The sequence below is a fragment of the Labeo rohita genome, chromosome 18 (genome assembly GCF_022985175.1).
Source record: "Labeo rohita strain BAU-BD-2019 chromosome 18, IGBB_LRoh.1.0, whole genome shotgun sequence".
Lineage (NCBI taxonomy): Eukaryota > Metazoa > Chordata > Actinopteri > Cypriniformes > Cyprinidae > Labeo > Labeo rohita.
In genome coordinates this window covers 12409493-12427135 of record NC_066886.1, presented here as the reverse complement: position 1 = coordinate 12427135, position 17643 = coordinate 12409493, and the positions used below count along the sequence as shown (strand labels likewise).

The window sequence follows — 17643 nt, the reverse complement described above, 5'->3', positions numbered from 1 at the left end:
GTGTGAGTGTGTATTTTTGAGTGAGTGCATGCAGGGGAATGAGAGTGCATTTGTATTTATTGCATGTTAGACTCAAAACTCTCTGTACGTGTGTGGAGGGTGTGCGATGGCATTCTTTTAAGCTCTGTGGAAACTCACTAAAATAAATCCTGTGTGTACGTCAGTGAGGCCCCTCTTAACCCTGCAATTATAGAGTGGTGGGAGGGAGCAACGCAAGAACATTGCTGCCGCAAAGCTCTCGAAAGCACCTCACGCTTTCAGCGCACGCATTCGCAAGGTCACTCTGATCTTCGACTGAGGTAATATTGTCATAATATTGCCCAATGTACTTCTAAACAACACTTGTTGCCCAACCTTTTTTCAGAAAGTCAGAGAACATTGATAACCAGGAGAGAACAACATGACAGGAAGATGGCATTTTTATCATGCCCCATTATCTGGGGTGTGAATGATGTACCTCAGCCACACCAAGGCATGTTAATCCAATCTTACGTTTCAGAAAGGGAGGGAACATCTCCGGCATTGTCTTCTCTAATACCCCGAGTGTGGTCTCATCTCCTGCTCTGTACATCCCCGAACCATCAAGCTCCAAAGCGTGTGCGTGCATGTCCGTCTAACTGCTGTCAGGTGAAGTTCTGTAATTAGAGCGCCCTGAGCCAAGGTGAGAAGACTTCCGCAGGTCTCGCTCATGAGAGAGAGCGAGCAGGAAGTCTTCCAGGCGCTCCGTGTAATCTTCCTCTCTCGCCCGCCTTCAAATGTGCTATTACTCCAGTGTGTTTGTGCCAGCGCCAGATGTGCCGGGCTGGATCAGGTCATCAACTGCAGCAGCGGCTACTGTGCAGCTCCGTAATCAGGCAGCTGCTGCTAACTGCTCCTCTGCTCCCTGTCTGTTAGAGCTAAACACGGAGTTCAAGCAGCAACAAAATTCGGTTACTAGTTTCTGCAGTGCAATTCTGTTGAACAGTTGTCATGGGAGTAAAGGCGAGAGAGGTAAATACACAAGGCCGTTCTGTTAAGCTTTGTTTCATCATGGCTGTGTAAGGAGTGAGTGATTCACAGGATGTGACAGCATGCAATAAAACGGCATCTGAACACATTCCAGTGCTGTATCATCAAACACTCCGATAACAGCCTTGGGAATTACCTGGGAGTGGTGTAATGGTGATTTTTACAAGAATAAACCTGACGTCTTGATATTATTTCACATCTGGAATTCTCTCAACACATCATGTATTATGATCTAGTAAAAAGCGAAGAAAAAAAGTGACATTCTGTCATTTATTCACCCTCGTGTTTTTCCAAACCTACTACTTTCTTTCTTTTGCTGAACATAAACGATTTTTTATTCTTTCATAAAATAGTCAATGGTAACCAAAACTGTTTGGAATTCTTTTACTGTTTTCATTTTTGGGTGTACTATCCTTTTAACTGTCTTGTTTACCAGATTTTCTGCTTAGAAAACTACCAAGATAATCTTACATATGTCTTCATTGAAAGAGGTTGAAAGTGATTTCATCAACATGTCATACTGTGGTCAGGTTTGCTAAGATACAAGAGTCTGCATTTTTCATTTTTTTACACTGAGGACAACTGAGGGACTCAAACACAACTGTTAAAAAAGTTTAAACATTCACTAATGCTCCAGAAGTAAACACGATGGATTAAGAGCCGGAGGGTGAAAACTTTTGAACAGGATGAAGATGTCCGAACGTTTCTTATTTTGTTGAAATATCATTTTTTATTTTCAATTAAGTACTGCCCTTTGGAAGCAACAGAAGATACTTGCATGTTTGCCGGAAGACAAATTAAGCACAATTTACCTTGATCTTTAAATTCAAAAAGTTTTCACCCCCCGGCTCTTAATGCATTGTGTTTTCTTCTGAAGCATCAGTGAACGTTTTTTTTTTTTTAATAGTTGTGTTTTAGTCCCTCAATTATCATCAGTGTGAAAAGATGCATCTCAAAAACATACAGTCGCTGCTGGAAATATGCAAAAAAAAAAAGCTGGAAATCTGCAGGACCTGGAGTTTTTTTTTCTGAAGAACAGTGTTTAGTTTAACTGTTCAGAACAAACAAGGGACTCATAAACAACCATACAGTCTTGTGGACTATATGTAAACATCTTTTATGTAAAATATCTTACTCAGGATAGTAGTAAATAATTAAAAAAAAAACATGCATTTTGTATGGTCTCTCTTATTTTGTTAAAATTATTCACATTTTCACAGATTCTGCAAGGGGTTCCCAAACTTTCGAATAAAACTGTATTTGAGACCAAATTATCAAAGCAATACTATCTACAATGCTGTGCTCAAACTGTATGTGAGCAAAGATCTAAATTAGGTCTATTTTCTATTTTAGAAGTAGAAGTATAAAGCAACTTACAAGATACATAGTAACTATGATCTATTTTTAATTTTAGGAGAAAAAAAGAACAGTTTGACATCAAAAAGTTTACAAGAAACAAGAGACCTTCATGAAGACTTAAAAAATTAAGAGCAACTTATGTTTTTATTGGTTTACATAAAGTAAAATGCACTTTGGTGATAGATGGCACGGGACAAGGTGAGTCATAAAGGGAGTCTAAGCCATTGTTTAGTTTATAAAAAGACAAACGTGGGTGGGTACTGTGGGAACCTTTTAAATAATACTTTAGCAGTATAAAATTATAAGCATGTCATCAGTGCAACTGACTAATTCATATATCTAAGATTAAAGGCAGCCGCCTGCACCTGGGGAAGAGATGCTAAAATTCAGGATCTGGAGAAAAACACATTGCTAAAGGTTGCAGAAATTTAGCATTCCAGATTGCACACATAACAAAAGCAAAACAAAAATTGTGGTTGGTTTGTTCAGATTGGTTTGTTCTTTTCTTCCATGGGGGAGACTCTGGAATGAGCTTCAACAAAAACCAGACTGTGTTGCAAGTATGCGAGACTACCTCTGTCATCATTTCAATTCACTTTCTGGATGGTTTGTGACAAAAACAAGTCCATTTTTAGTGTTTAGCAGTAATTACCCTGTATGCAACAGGGGAGCAGCAGACTCGAGGAGGGAGAGCATCTTGTGCTCTGTGGCCTATGGAATTCATTGAGGGTTTGGCAAGAAGCATGTCATAATCACAAAGCCTCCTAACTATGCTTAAAAAAGTAGTCAGATGCAAGCTCGGGACACGAGCAAGCACAAAAGCTCAAAGATACTTTTTTGAGACTTTTGGAATTGTTATAGTGTAGAATGATGCTGGAAATTGGACCCAATAGCATCAAAATCTAAAATTATTGTGGTTTTTAGTCCATGTGTTAGCTTTGAAACAATCTATATGCTATATGCACTCCTAAACACTGACAAAATCCACTTTTAGCATGTCTACACAATTAAAACAGTCTTGATTTGTGAAAACTTGATACGATTCAAAACAATATTTCATTACTCAGAGGTTGCTCATTCAAAGCTCATGTGGGTTTTTTTTTGTTATGCTGATTAAAAGTGTCTTCACATCCTAATAGCAATCAAATTAAGTTAAGTCGAAATGTATTTTTATGCATTTATATGGTCTGTGGAAGGCTAGGACCATAAAATGTTTGGCCAATCAGCATCTTCGGTCTAAATATTATGATAGGCTGTCCTACCTGCCTATCAAACTATGTATTTGCATACCTCCGTGCACGCTGTTCACACAGACATATGTTATCAGCTTGTTTAATTCTCGTTAAAAACCGAACGAGAATAAAAGGCGTTATTATTTTTATATTATGCGCTTTGTACTGTTTTATGTTCTCACTGGTAAATGAAACATTAAGTAATCTGACATCCCTGCATTCAATCCTTCACCAACGCCGTCTCTCATCGTGTCGCTGATTTGCCTTTGATCTGCCTGTGCGCGTTCTTGTGTTTTGTAGGAGGCGTGGCTTCGCAGAGTGATTATGCAGGGAAGGCGGGATCTTGCGTTCAAAGCTAGCTTACTAGACCAATTCAGTGTTTGCAAACAGTGATAACGGTTTTTGTGGGCGGGGCCTATCTCGCTGAAGAAAATGACCGTTTTCAACCAGCAGTCTATGGAAGAAATGGAATAAAAGAATAAAAAAAGGTAAATTTGAGTTTATATTTCAACATTTCAACTTTTTTTCCTCACATTTCTGTGATTATATCTTACAATTTTGATTTTTTACAATTAAAAAATCAACTTTTCATTCTTTCTTTTCCGGTCGGCTCTGGCTTTTTTCCCTCAGAGTTGACAAACTTGCTGTTATTGAGTTAAATCGAATTATAAAGTCAGAATTAGGAGATATAAACTTGCATTTTAGAGAAAAAAAAGTCTAAAATAGGTACATTCTGTGTAAAACATTATAGGTTTAAATAATATTTCATGCTGTAACTGCAGGGCTAATACAATATGTCTGCATATGTGAATATTATGTAGACCTATAGTTTAAATCAAATTTATGCTTTAAAAGTAGTGTAATCATAGCAGGTTTCATTCATAGTCTGTCCATTTAAATGTCTGCATTTAGCTTTAGTTGGCGTTTTTGATGACAGTATTCTAAAAAATTGATTTGCATTCCGATTTTGACATCCAAAGGCACAAAAATATTTTTTTCTCTTATTCCATGGATTTTACCCTCTGCTTGTTACCAGTGTTTTTCTGCCACAACAGTGTACGCACAGCTGCAAGTCAGGTACATTTGAGGTCAAATGTTTACATACATCTTGAAGAATCTGCAAAATGTATATTATTTTACCAAAATAAGAGTGATCATACAAATGTTATTTTTTTTATTTAATACTGACCTGAATAAGATATTTCACATAAAAGATGTTTACAAGAGAAAATAATAGTTTAATTTATAAAAATGATTCCGTTCAAAAGTTTACATACACTTTGTTGTTACCTGAATGATCCAGCTGTTTTTTGTTTGTTTTTTTGTTTAGTTTAGTTCACGAGTCCCCTGTTTGTCCTGAACAGTTAAACTGCCCGCTGTTCTTCAGAAAACTCCTTCAGGTCCCACAAATTCATTGGTTTTTCAGCATTTTTGTGTATTTGAATCCTTTCCAACAATGACTGTATGATTTTGAGATCCATCTTTTCAAATTGAATACAACTGAGGCACTCATATGCAACTATTACAGAAGGTTCAAATTCTCACTGATGCTTCAAAGGGAAACACGACGCATTAAGAGCCGGGGGTGAAATCGTTTTATGTAAATATCTTCTGTAGCTTCTGAAGAGCAGTACTAAATAAACATTTTTGATATTTAGGCAAAATAAGAAAAATGTACACATCTTAATTCTGTTCAAAAGTTTACACCCCTGGCTCTTAATGCATCATTTTGTAATGTAAACTTATGAACAGGGTCATTTTTATAAATGCAACTCTCATTTTCTCTTGTGGACTACATGTAAACGTCTTTTATGTGACATATCTTGTTCAGGTCAGTACTAAATAAAAAAATAACATGCACATTGTATGATCCGTCTTATTTTGGTAAAACAATTAACATTTTGCAGATTCTGTAAGGTGTATGTAAACTTTTGACCTCAACAGTAACTGTGATGTTTACTCCAGTTTGGCCTATTGGTAACCTTTCTGAAATCACCTACCCTAACTTTCTCAAATGCTAGAGGAAACATATGAAATTATCATGTCTTTTCTTAGCAAGAAGATCTGAGAAGCAGGGAAATTAAGCATGTCTACGTTTGAGAGACAAAAAAGTCTCTTTTTTAATTAAATTAACGGAGAAAGAAGGGAGAAAGGACATTCTAAAGAACTTTTGTGAGGCACAAAGGCCACTGAACTGTACATTAACGGGACAAACAAAATGGCGTGCTTAGCCCTCACCAGCTCATAGCAGCTTAAGACATCTTTGGCAGCGAGAACGCTCTGAAACCCCGTTAATCAATACCATCCCTGAGGTAGCGGCACACTTGCAAAGCTGCTTACATGGCTTTTCCGTTTCTCCTCCTCCTTTTTCTATCTCCCCCCATCCGTCCCTCACTTACTCACTCCACGCTGGAGCTGCTGAGGAGCAGGGCGCGTTCCCAGGCCTGGTAGCTCTTGCTCTCGCTATTTCTCTGGACCCTACCCAGGCCTGGTCTAATTAGGCCCCCTTTTGTACCCACTGAGGTGCCTTGTGTAATCTGTGTACTATGTGTCTCAGGCTGTAGCCCTGCCCAGTATAATAGTCTGCCAGTTCCTCCCCGAGTGGTGATCTGGGCCCTCTTCCCATAAAGCAGACACAAAGGAGCAGGATAATGGCCCCCAGTTGCAGTTAGAGGAGCCACTCCTCTGGGCCGTTTGAACTCGGCACGGGGCAGGCGGCAGACGGCGCATAGGGAGAAAGAGCTTTGCTCTCCGTGTGAGATGGCAAAGCCGTTTCTGCAATACCTCCAGTGTCGCGCATCTCTTTGTTTACGGCTCTGTAAAATTTACAGACACATTGTTAGCCTGCGTGGACCAGATTGTTGTTTTTTTTTTTTCAAACTGGCTTTTGGCAGGTTAGTCCACAGCCCCCTCCTCTTCTCCCCCAGCGACTTTGACAACCAACACCCACAATTAGAAAGGAAGCCAGCCCTACCACATCCACCTTGGAAGTAGTTTACTGGCCTGTGCATAGTTTCTTTTAAAGGTCTTGGTTTTGCCATGTGCATTCATGGAGATATATCAATGCACTGGGACGGGAGCCACCACCTCTTCCCTCGCAGAAGAAAGAAGCGCAGCTGGGCCCATAAACCACTGACCACGGCCGCTGTGGAGGCTAGTCGGCTAGGAGCTGCAGGGACAGAGCAGAGAGGAAGCCATGCTTGAGGATACATCATCTTCTCTTCTGAAAAACTCCTCCTCTCTCTTCAACACCGGCCAGCAAGGCTCTCAAGGACCTCAAGGAACTCTGGCTGCAATCTCCTCTCAACCAACGTGTAGATGTGAGCTTGGCTCTACGGCGAAAAGCGAGATTGATGCCTGAAATAACTGCGCCACTGAAACGACCTCCCTCGGTTTCACAATGTTAATTCCAGAGGTTTGAACAATTTTTAGACTGACAGCCAATGCCCAAAGCCCCGGTTTGAAAACTCAGTGAAAACTCAGTAGCGTGGATTTCTTTTCACTTCCATAGTGATGGTTTGTTTGAACAGCAGGTTGTCTGCAAGACCAAGTCCTAACCAGGCACAAAATTTCCAGTGAGAAGCAACATTACATTACATTAAACAGCCAATCGGAAGGATTTTTAAGGTTTAATGTACTGTTATGACCAATCAGATTTCATGGTGGACAGGGCCTCCCAGAACAATGCTGGAAAGAAGTTGCATTGGGTTGGGACGCCGTGTAAAATACAATCGTGATAAAACACAAAGCCTATTATCAGATGAAGATGACAGCTTACACTCTTAAAAATAAAAATTGGCATCAATGGTTCCACGAATGAACATCCATTAAACTTTTCATTGCACAAAAGGTTCTTTTCAGTGGAAAATGGTTCTTTAGATGTTTTCACACCAAGAAAAAAAAACGATTATTTAGGTCTTTGAAGAAACCATGCAGTACTCATGTAAGATAACCATTTAGAATGAAATATTTTTAAACAAAAGTAAAAGACAGAAAGCACGACAATATTATGCGAATACTTTATTATCAATGTGTGAATGGTGTTAGCTTTTCATCTGGATATTAATAGTATATGAAAACTATACACCAAAACCAGGCTCTTCCTATTTTTGCTGTATAATTTTTCAAATTGGTATTGAAAGATTCTTTATCTTTATAGATATTTATATATATAATATATAAGCCAAAGTGCATTTCCCGTTTTTTTCCTCTTGTCCATGTACACATTGCACCATACATAAATAATTACATCGTAAAAATGACTCCAGTATTTACAAGTATAATATATATTTCTTATAATATATAAAACTTTATATTAAATCTAAGTAGATGATATTTGGGATAGTCTGTGGAGTCCGAAAGTCTCTCAACACAATTGAGTCCATGTGTGTATGTGTTATCTGTGGTTGTTGAGGAGGATCTCGAGCCAGCACGGGCAGGAAGTGATGAACTGGCGGGAGTAACAAGGGCCCCAGCCTTTCGCGAAGCTGATCCGCACACTGTTCGGGTCATACGGTCCGTCTAGCAGCTCAGACTCGGCCCCCTGCCTGAGCATGGACGAGCGCTCGTAGTCGAACACTTTGATGGAGTAGCCGGGCATCACCTTGCGCACCACCAAACTACGGCTCCCTGGTACGTCCAAGGTGGGTGAGTTGACGAAGATGGGGTGCTGGCTGCGATTGTAGGCCCAGACTCCATCTGGCTCTTTGCTGAGGAGCAAGCCGTAGCCGATCTTGCCGCGCGTCCGCTGCACGGTGCTGCTGCGCTGGTCCAGGCTCAGCTGGCCGAGGCAGAAGCCCGTGCCTTGAGGTAGGTCATAGAAAATGCTGACGGCGGGCTGGTACACCGTGTAGAGGCGGCCCACCCGTGTCCGATGCTCCCAGTACGCCACGTTACACCAATGACTCTGCTTGGGGGCATCAGGTGACAGACTGGCATCTGAAACAAGAAAAGAGAACGGGTTGGTTACAATGCAAACTAAATGAAAAGATGGTTAGAGAAGGTTTATTAAGTAGAGTTGCTGCACTGTCATGTGCTGCCTCAAGAGGGCGCTACTTCAAAACTTAACTTATTAGTTATTTACTTGTGTATTGCATGCCAAAGAAAGCTGAAAGTGAAGCTGAAACCCCAAAACACAACAAATATTATTATATGACATTACAAAATAGTCTAGTTGAAGCTTATACGCTCCAAAAAATCCATTCCTTATACAGAACAACCAAAAACCCTTTAAATCAGCTCATTTAATTCACTTTCATGGCTTGGGAGTCTGTCTGCGGACTGCGTTTGGTGCCAAACCCTGAGTGAGTTACAACTCCCTCAATACGTGTCTATCTCAGCCACACACGCTCTTAAACATTTCCAAGTACAATGCGCCACGCATTTCTGCCCGCTCTTTCTTGATCCGGGGAGAAAGTATTTGTGCAAGGGGGGGATATGGAAAAGCTATGAGCTCATATCCGGCGACAGCTCCCTCCCCCGTCTCTATTCTCCTCCACATTCCTGTGGGTGGGTGATGGTGGTGATGGCTTGGGTGGAGAGGAGGGTCCCCTCCCTGCCAGCTCCCGCTGTGGGCCTGGGGACAGCTTTCAGCTCCCTGACAACTTAGTGCAAGCTTGTGACCCCCTGACCCCTCAGGCTTCACGCTATCAGCTCAGATTAACTTGCACATTGAGTGATGCCATTATTTCGGCCCTGAGAAGCCATTGGCAGGGCCAGGTTAAGAGCCAGGTCTATAGTCTCTGTTCAGTCACTTGCTGTGGTTGAACTCTGAGGGTCGAACAAATGCCCAGGTCATTAAAAAATGAGACTTTTGACATAATTTACTCACCCTCATGTCATTCGAAACCAGTATGCTGTCCTTTTTTTTGGGTGAAAAACAATTGTAGGAAAGTTTAAGAATCTTTATTAAGCTCTTCATTACATAACAAGAGTTCACAATAACCAATGCTGTCATGCTCCAAACGGTGCACTGTATTTCCTATTCCTATTTGGAAAACTATTTTAGATTTATATATAAAATATTTATATTTATATATAATCCAAATTATAGTATAATATATATAAATATTTGTAAAAAATATGTACATGTATGCGTGTGTATTTATATACACATAATAAATATACACAGTACACACATATAGTATGTAAACAAACTTTTTTTTGCATTTTGCATGCAATTTGCATGTGATTAATTGCAATTAATCATTTGACAGCCTTAACTGCATGGCTTTCGAAGACTTGGAATATAGTGTAAAAGTCTTGTAAGATGCAACATGAACCTATTTGGTCGTTGTATAGAGTAGAGGTGCATAAAGGTTCTTCAAAACTCTTAATCTGTGTTCAGATTGAAAATAAATGAAGGTGAATAAATATTGACAGAATTTGCATTGTTGGGTGAACTATCCAGTGCCAAGACAGACAATCAACACAAACACATACACACTCGTGCATACAAAACACACTGAAAAAATAAACACCTCGAACAAACCCAGAAATACATTATAGGACAACTGTTTGGAGATGTGGAATCAGGACTGACTTTAAACTCGCTGCTCTTTACCGAAGCGGCCCCTTGCACTGGGCCCCTGCGTGTTAACATTACAGAATTCCTTACATCCTCTTTGAGCTTGCAAGGTGTTTTTTCTGCCCGAGTGGTCTAATGAAACCTTTGCGTTGGCTGTTTTGTCTCCACTTTGGGGAGAATGCTGTGAATAAATCATAATAATTGTGCAGAGTGTTCTCCACAAAGCATCTATGTTAAGTCAGTAGCTCTATGTTAGGTCAACAGAAAGGATACAGGAAAACATGCTTCCAGCTATGCCACCTAATGAGGCCTGCATTTGAACTTATACCTAAATCAATGAGATGCAAAAAACGAAACAATGCGGCAGGAAGTTTCACATGGCCGAAGTGCTGTGATATGATTAATGCCCCCCGTTTTAATGTGAGCGAGAGACACAGAAAGGGGGTGGTTGAGTCTGCGCTGCCTGTTCTGTGGGTTTAAACAGAGGTGCAAAGATTAAAGGTTAATAATCTATTTAATGTTTAGCTTGGGAGCGAACAATGCTCAGCCCAGAGACCGGCCCTTTTCCTGAGGGTGTTGTGCATGTGTGTTCATGTGTTTTAAGTATATTAGAGCTGAAGAGAATATCAGCCAATGTTTGTGTTTGAGAGAGGAGTGTGTGTTTTGGCTGTTCTTGCCTGAGCGGTGCCGTGTGAGTGTGTGTCAGTGGGAAAAAGGAGACGGGGAAGGAAGAGAACTAATCGGGCAAACTCATTAGAATCTTAGAACTCAAAACCAGCCAGTGCCATCTCTTTGTTTTTCAAGTTTACTTTTCCGTCACACTCCCTGCTGAAAAATCCAGTCGGAGATTAGAACATGGTAGATGGTTTCTAGCTGGTCTTAGTTGGACCATCCTGGACCAGCAACAAATCACCAGTTTTTTGTAATATGGTAGTGTGTCCACCAGCTAGAGATCACATTGCAAAAAATATCAATACATTTATTAGCGGTTTGCCTTTATTAGCTTAATTTTACAGTAAACATTTCTAAACATTGTAAAAACCTATAAAACAAAACATTAAAACTTTTTTTTTACCCAACTGTATTTTATTTATTATTTATTTTAAACTATTTTAAACTATTTAATTTTTAAAACTATTTTAAAGCCAATTAAGACTTTTTTAAAACCAACTAGAGTTTTTTAAAAAGTATTTTATTTATTATTTATTTTTATTTTAAAACTCTTTTAAACTATTCAATTTTAAAAACTATTTTAAAGCTAATTAAGTCTTTTTTATACCAACTAGAGTTTTTTTAAATGTATTTTATTTATTATTTAACTATTAAACTATTTTAAACTATTACATTTTTAAAACTATTTAAAGCTAATTAAGACTTAACTGAATATTAAAATGTATTTTATTTATTATTTATTTTTGAACTATTTAAAGCTATTTTATTTTTAACACTATTTTAAAGGTGAACTTATTTCTAAGTTTTTTTTTTTTTTTTTAACCATACTAGCAAATTTTAGCTTACATTTAACTGTATTATATATGCATTTCTTTTGCACACATTATATGCCACCTTGGACCACAAAACCAGTCATAAGGGTACATTTTTTGAAATTGAGATTTATGCATTATCTGAATAAATAAGCTTTCCATTGATGTATGGTTTGTTAGGATATGACAATATTTGGCCGGGATACAACTGTTTGAAAATGTGGAATCTGAGGGTGCAAAAATATAGAAAAAAATTGCCTTTTATAAGTTGTCCAAATAAAATTCATATATAAATGCATATTAATAAAAAAAAAAAAGTTTTGATATACTCACAGTAGGAAATGTACAAAATATCTTCATGGAACATGATCTTTACTTAATATCCTAATAATTTTTGGCATAAAAGAAAAATCTATAATTTTGACCCAAGTTATTGCTACAGATTTATCCATGCTACTTACGACTGGTTTTGTTGTTCAATATATTACATATACATATAAATATGTATATATATTTTTACTGAAGAAAACATATAATAAAACATCTAATAACCTAATTAAAACACCTAAAATGTACTGTTTTAAAAAGAATATACTGTATATTGTTTTTTTAAAGGTTTTTTTTAACCCCAGTGGCAAATATATGTATGTATATACATATACACTTAAATGACTATATTTCTTTTGCATACAATGTATAGGTATATATAATGAAATGCATGTATATAAAGTAGGGCTGTCAAACGATTAATCGCGATTAATCGCATCCAAAATAAAAGTTTAAGTTTGTCTAATATATGTGTGTGTGCTGTGTTTATTATGTATATATAAATGCACACAAAATAATGTATATATTTAAGAGAAATATGTTATTTATGTACAAAATATTTGTATTTATATATAATATAAATTATATAAAAATGATAATACATTGTGATTAATCGCTTGACAGCCCCAATATAAAGTTATTTATTATTGTATCCATTTTCTTCAATAAAATATCATATACAAAATGATGCACAATATAACAAACTGAAAAAGTACTGCTGCAGTGCAGCTTAAACCGACAAGAAACCATCTTCCAGCTACAACATCCTAAACTGAATTTTTCTTGCTTGAATATTCATATTGCACAATGTCTGTCAGCTCAGCATCATCCTGTACTTCAACAGGCCATTTATCTGCGCGCTTCAACTCAAGAAACAAATTCGGCCCTTGACAGAAAGTTAAATGTCTGCACCGCGTGGCAGTGTGTTTGTGTGTGCGTGCATGTGTTCAGGTAGGGGCTGGAAAATGCACATCAGCAAGCACACAACAAGCAGGATACAGAGTTCCTGTCTCCCCCTTCCCTGGAGGCCTCGCTCATGAGTCAGTGAAGAGCCTCTGACAAGCCGCCAGAGCTGGAAATACAGTCTTACTCAGACCAGGAAAGACAGACAGACGGACGGCACCGCGGCTCTAATCGCAGCCAATGATGGTACTTTAGTATAATAAACCTCATTTAGGCTATCAACTGCAGCGAGTAGGTGTTAGTTCAAAGGCGGTGGACATCTAAACTCATGTACCTTAATGACTCAGCAACAGTTTAGTTAACAACACTTAAGCGCTGTGGGCCCATCACTTTGAGTACAGATAATAACGGCAGACTAACTGTGTTTTCCACACTGGAGTGAGAACGCCTCACGGTTCTTCAGTTTTCTCCCTCTTCACGAGGGGTGGAAGACAAAAGCTGGGAGCAATTACGCCTCTCTGCGTTCATTTAACCCCAGCACCTTTCAACAGCTTGGTTTACCCATTAGAAAGGTAGAGTATGTTATTATTGTTATTATATTCTCAAAACTGTCTCCGCCAGTGTCAATCTCCTCAGAGACACACGCTGTCAGCGGCTCCGAAGGGACGGCGGCGCCTGACCCCTTCCCGAGCTCAGCTGGAACGACCGCAAAACACAAAGATTCACACTAAACACGCGAATCCTTCAGTGGAGTTTAAGAGTATCATTCTGCGCACAGCGCACAGGTGCAAAATTGGTCAAAAACGCACCAAGGAAAAGATTATATTAGAGTAGTAAATCGCTCAAAGGAAAGCAAACATGGCCAGCTGAGATCAAACAACTGCAAAGGGCCTTGTTGACTTACAAAGCAAGAGCTTAAGGAGGCCGTGAGACTAAAGGTTACTTTGTCAAGTCTTTTATTTAGTCTCCATTTTGTTTTCAGACAAATACCAGGCTCTTTTACAAAGCCTGAAATGAACAAAACACGCACACACGCTCAGCTAGACAGCCACAAAGGTATTTCCTTTGAAATTCAGAGCTTGGACATAATGCCCTGGTGGACGTGCTACTCGATCAGTAAGGTAAACATGCAATTCACAGTCTGTTCCCAGGCCAGACGGTCACATTCACATCAAAGGGAAAAAAACAGTGTGTGCTGGACTGGGCGGAATTGGGATATATACAGCGTGCGGCTATCAGTGGGCAGGACCGTTTTACGTTATTTACACGTGCGTTGAAGAAACGTGGAGTAATGTGAAAAATACCGAGTGGGATGTGCTACAGACAAGTCAAGACGAGGAAAAACTTGTTATTAAGGGGTGTTGTTAAGCACAATTGTTTGGTTGTTTACGGTTGGCAAGCAACGGCGCAAGGATTCAACTGATGTGCAGTCACAGTTATGTGTATATTAACTATTATAGAATGCTTTGAATGTGGCTAAATGTAGTTTTTATATAGTTTTGAGTGGTATTTTTAATCCTGTAGCTCTAGCGTTCAAAGCTGGGTTTGCAAAAATGAGATCAAGTATATTTAATTTGTAAATTTATATTTTGGTTTAAGTCTAAATAAAAAAAAAAAGTGATATTTAGGCAAAAGAGGAAACATGTACACATCCTCATTCCGTTCAAAAGTTTACAGCCCTGGATCTTAATGCATCGTTTTTCCTTCCGGAGCATCAGTGAGTGTTTGAACCTTCTGTAATAGTTGCATATGAGTCCCTCAGTTGTCCTCAGTGTAAAAAAGATGGATCTCAAAATCATACAGTCATTGCTGGAAAGGGTTCAAATACACAAAAATGCTGAAAAAACGATTTGTGGGACCTGAAGGACTTTTCTGAAGAACAGGGGACAGTTTAACTGTTTAGGACAAACACGGGACTCATGAACAACTATCATTAAACAAAAAAACACAGCTGTGGATCATTGAGGTTACAACACCACAGTATTAAGAACCAAGCGTATGTAAACTTTTGAAAGGGGTCATTTAAGAAAAAAAAAAAAAAAACATTCATTTTGTATGATCCCTCTTATTTTGGTAACCTAATTAACATTTTGCAGATTCTGCAAGGTGTATGTAAACTTTTGACTTCAACTGTATACTGTAATATTCTTTCACAATATTACTGTTTTTACTGATTTATAAATCAAATAAATGCAGCTTTGGTGAGCATAAGAGACTTCTTTCAAAAACATTAAAAGTTCTCTAAAAATGTAAGTATATTAAATCATTAAATGTGCACCTTAGTGAACAGGAAAGAACAAGAATTTGCCCCGTTGTGTTTATGCAGTGCATTATAAACAAAGACAACAGGAATGGTATAAAATGAATTATGCATGAAAAAATGTGGACCATACATTGATCATATTGTATTTCAAACAATGTCTCGGGTTACATTTTCGCAGATGCACAGGAGCGAGTCTTCATGTGAGGTGGAACGACTAAAAGAAAAAAGAGCGAAAAGAGATTTGGAGGATCTGCTCACACACACACACAAACACACACCCCACCCTCCACACCACACCAAAAAAAATTCATTTGGGGTGAGTTGGAGGTAATTAACTCTAAGTACACAAAAGGGGGTTGATTTCAATGGCGATACTATGTGATTATCCACTAATGCTTTTAAAAGCACCACGCAGGGAGGAGAAAAGGCAAGAAAAGAACCGCCTCGGGGTAAACACACGTCCATAGGGCTCTGGGCAGATCCAGAGCGAGAGAAAGATCGAGAGGAAAAACAGCAGCTTGTCATCTCTTCCCACCAAACTACAGGCCCACATCCCTGTCTTTTTCATCCCCTCTAATCCAGGGAATTCTGAAAAGATGAACTCATTCCTCCACAGCACTCCTGCCAGACCCTTTAACCAGAGAGGGAAAGAGACGAGAGAGACGAGAGAGAGAGAGAGACACTGTTGCTTTGGAAATAATGTGATCCTAACATTCATGGCAGCGAAGCTTTCTTGAATTGAACTGAACTGAGAGCGAGCGAGCGAGAGAGAGAGAGATGGAGAGGGAGGGAATGGAGGGGGAGTCTGAGTCTCTTATCCTGTGCCAAGGATTAGATTCCCTCCAGCTATTAGACTGTACCACTGCGCTGACAGGCGGAGGGGGAGAAAGACAGAGAGTGTTTATGCGAGCAGGAGAAACAGAACGAGAGAGCACAGTGAAGTTTTATGGTGGACAGAATTCATCTTTTGACGCCACTCTTGACAGGCCTGGGCATTCTTCTTCTCGCTGGGGTCAGAGAGGGAAGCTGGAATTACGGTTGCCTGGACCGGGGGAAAAAGTGAAACATAACAAACAATGCCGCCGTGCTTCCCTCCCTCCGGCCTCTCTTTGGTACAGCTCTGATTTTTTAGACAACTATCACTACAGGGCGACTTACAACACACTAACGGGCCACATTTAGGCTGGCGTCTGTACTATCTCTGCCATCAAAGACTGCTTTATCAGCCAGACGCACTAACTGGGGCGGCACTCTCACACAGATGGGTTTCTTTCTCTTTGACCCGCTCTCCTTTTCTTCCCTTCACTTCATTAATTTTAGAGTTTTTACCATTTTCTCAGGCTCCTTACTTCCATTGCTGACAACATATTTAAGGTGGCAGAAAGCAGAGGAATCATGCTGGGAGAATAACTCTATTCCATTTCTGAGAGAGGATTAAAGACACCAGGAAAACAAAATGACAGTTTTGATTATCATTACTTATTCACTTCTGCAACCCTATATTTAAAGGATTAGTTCACTTCCAGAATAAATATTTCCTGTCATCAAAGATGTCAGTCAAAAAGAAAATAAGTTTTTTTGTAAAACATTCCAGGATTTTTCTCAATATAGTGGACTTTAATGATGGTCAGCGGGTTGGTTGGCGGTTCAATGTGTAGTTTCAATGCAGCTTCAAAGTGCTCTACATGATCCCAGCTAGGGAATAAGGGTCTTATCTAGCGTAAACAAAATTACCGTACTTTTTAACCACAAATGCTCATCTTGCACTAGCTCTGCGATGCGCACCAATGACTTCATGCATTACATAATCGCGTTAAGCAGAAGTAGCAAAGAACCTTAAAATAACTTGTTACCCTGCTGCCTTAAAACTTTAAGTTCAGTGAACTCAAATAAGTTTAGTCAGCTTGAAATGTTAAGTTGTAAAAAGTGACAACTTAGAAATTCGAGTTGACTACACTAAAAAATTGGTTTGTTAAACTTAAAATCTGTGTTTGTTACCTGGCTGCCTTAAAATTGTTAGTTGAATCAACTCAAATATACAAGTTGTCAGTTAGTAAAGCTTAACATTTCAAGTTGACTAAACTTTTTTTGAGTTGACTGAACTTTAAATTTTAAGGCAGCGGGGTAACAAATTATTTTACAGTGCAACGTCAAAATCAACCAACATCGTTGTTTTACCTTTTTTTGGTAAAGGATGTTTGACTTTCTTTGCACATTCGCTTTGTAAACACTGGGTCAGTACTTCCGCCTACGTCATGCATGACTTTTCCAACGTAATGCGTTAAGTCAAGCTAGTGCAAGATGAGCATTTGTGGTTAAGAAGTATATTAATTTTTATATATTTATATAATTTTTTTTTAGAAAATAACCAATCATTTTGCTAGATAAGACCCTTATTCCTCAGCTGGGATCGTGTAGAACTCTTTGAAGCTGCAGTTTAGACCTTCAACCCGTTGGCTCCCATTTAAATCGACTATATGGAGAAAAATCCTGGAATGTTTTCCTCAAAAATCGTATTTTTTTTGACTGAAGAAATTTTTA

General features: G+C 38.9%; 1 protein-coding gene across 1 annotated transcript in view; it reads right to left on the bottom strand.

Annotated features, from left to right (window-relative positions):
* Positions 1-7252: 7252 nt before the first annotated feature.
* smad6b (SMAD family member 6b) overlaps positions 7253-17643 on the bottom strand; it is a 33092-nt gene continuing 22701 nt past the window's right edge. The window contains exon 4 of the mRNA XM_051134966.1: positions 7253-8537. Within this exon, the coding sequence (XP_050990923.1) occupies positions 7996-8537 (542 nt within the window). The 3' untranslated portion in view covers positions 7253-7995. The remainder of the gene's footprint in view (positions 8538-17643) is intronic.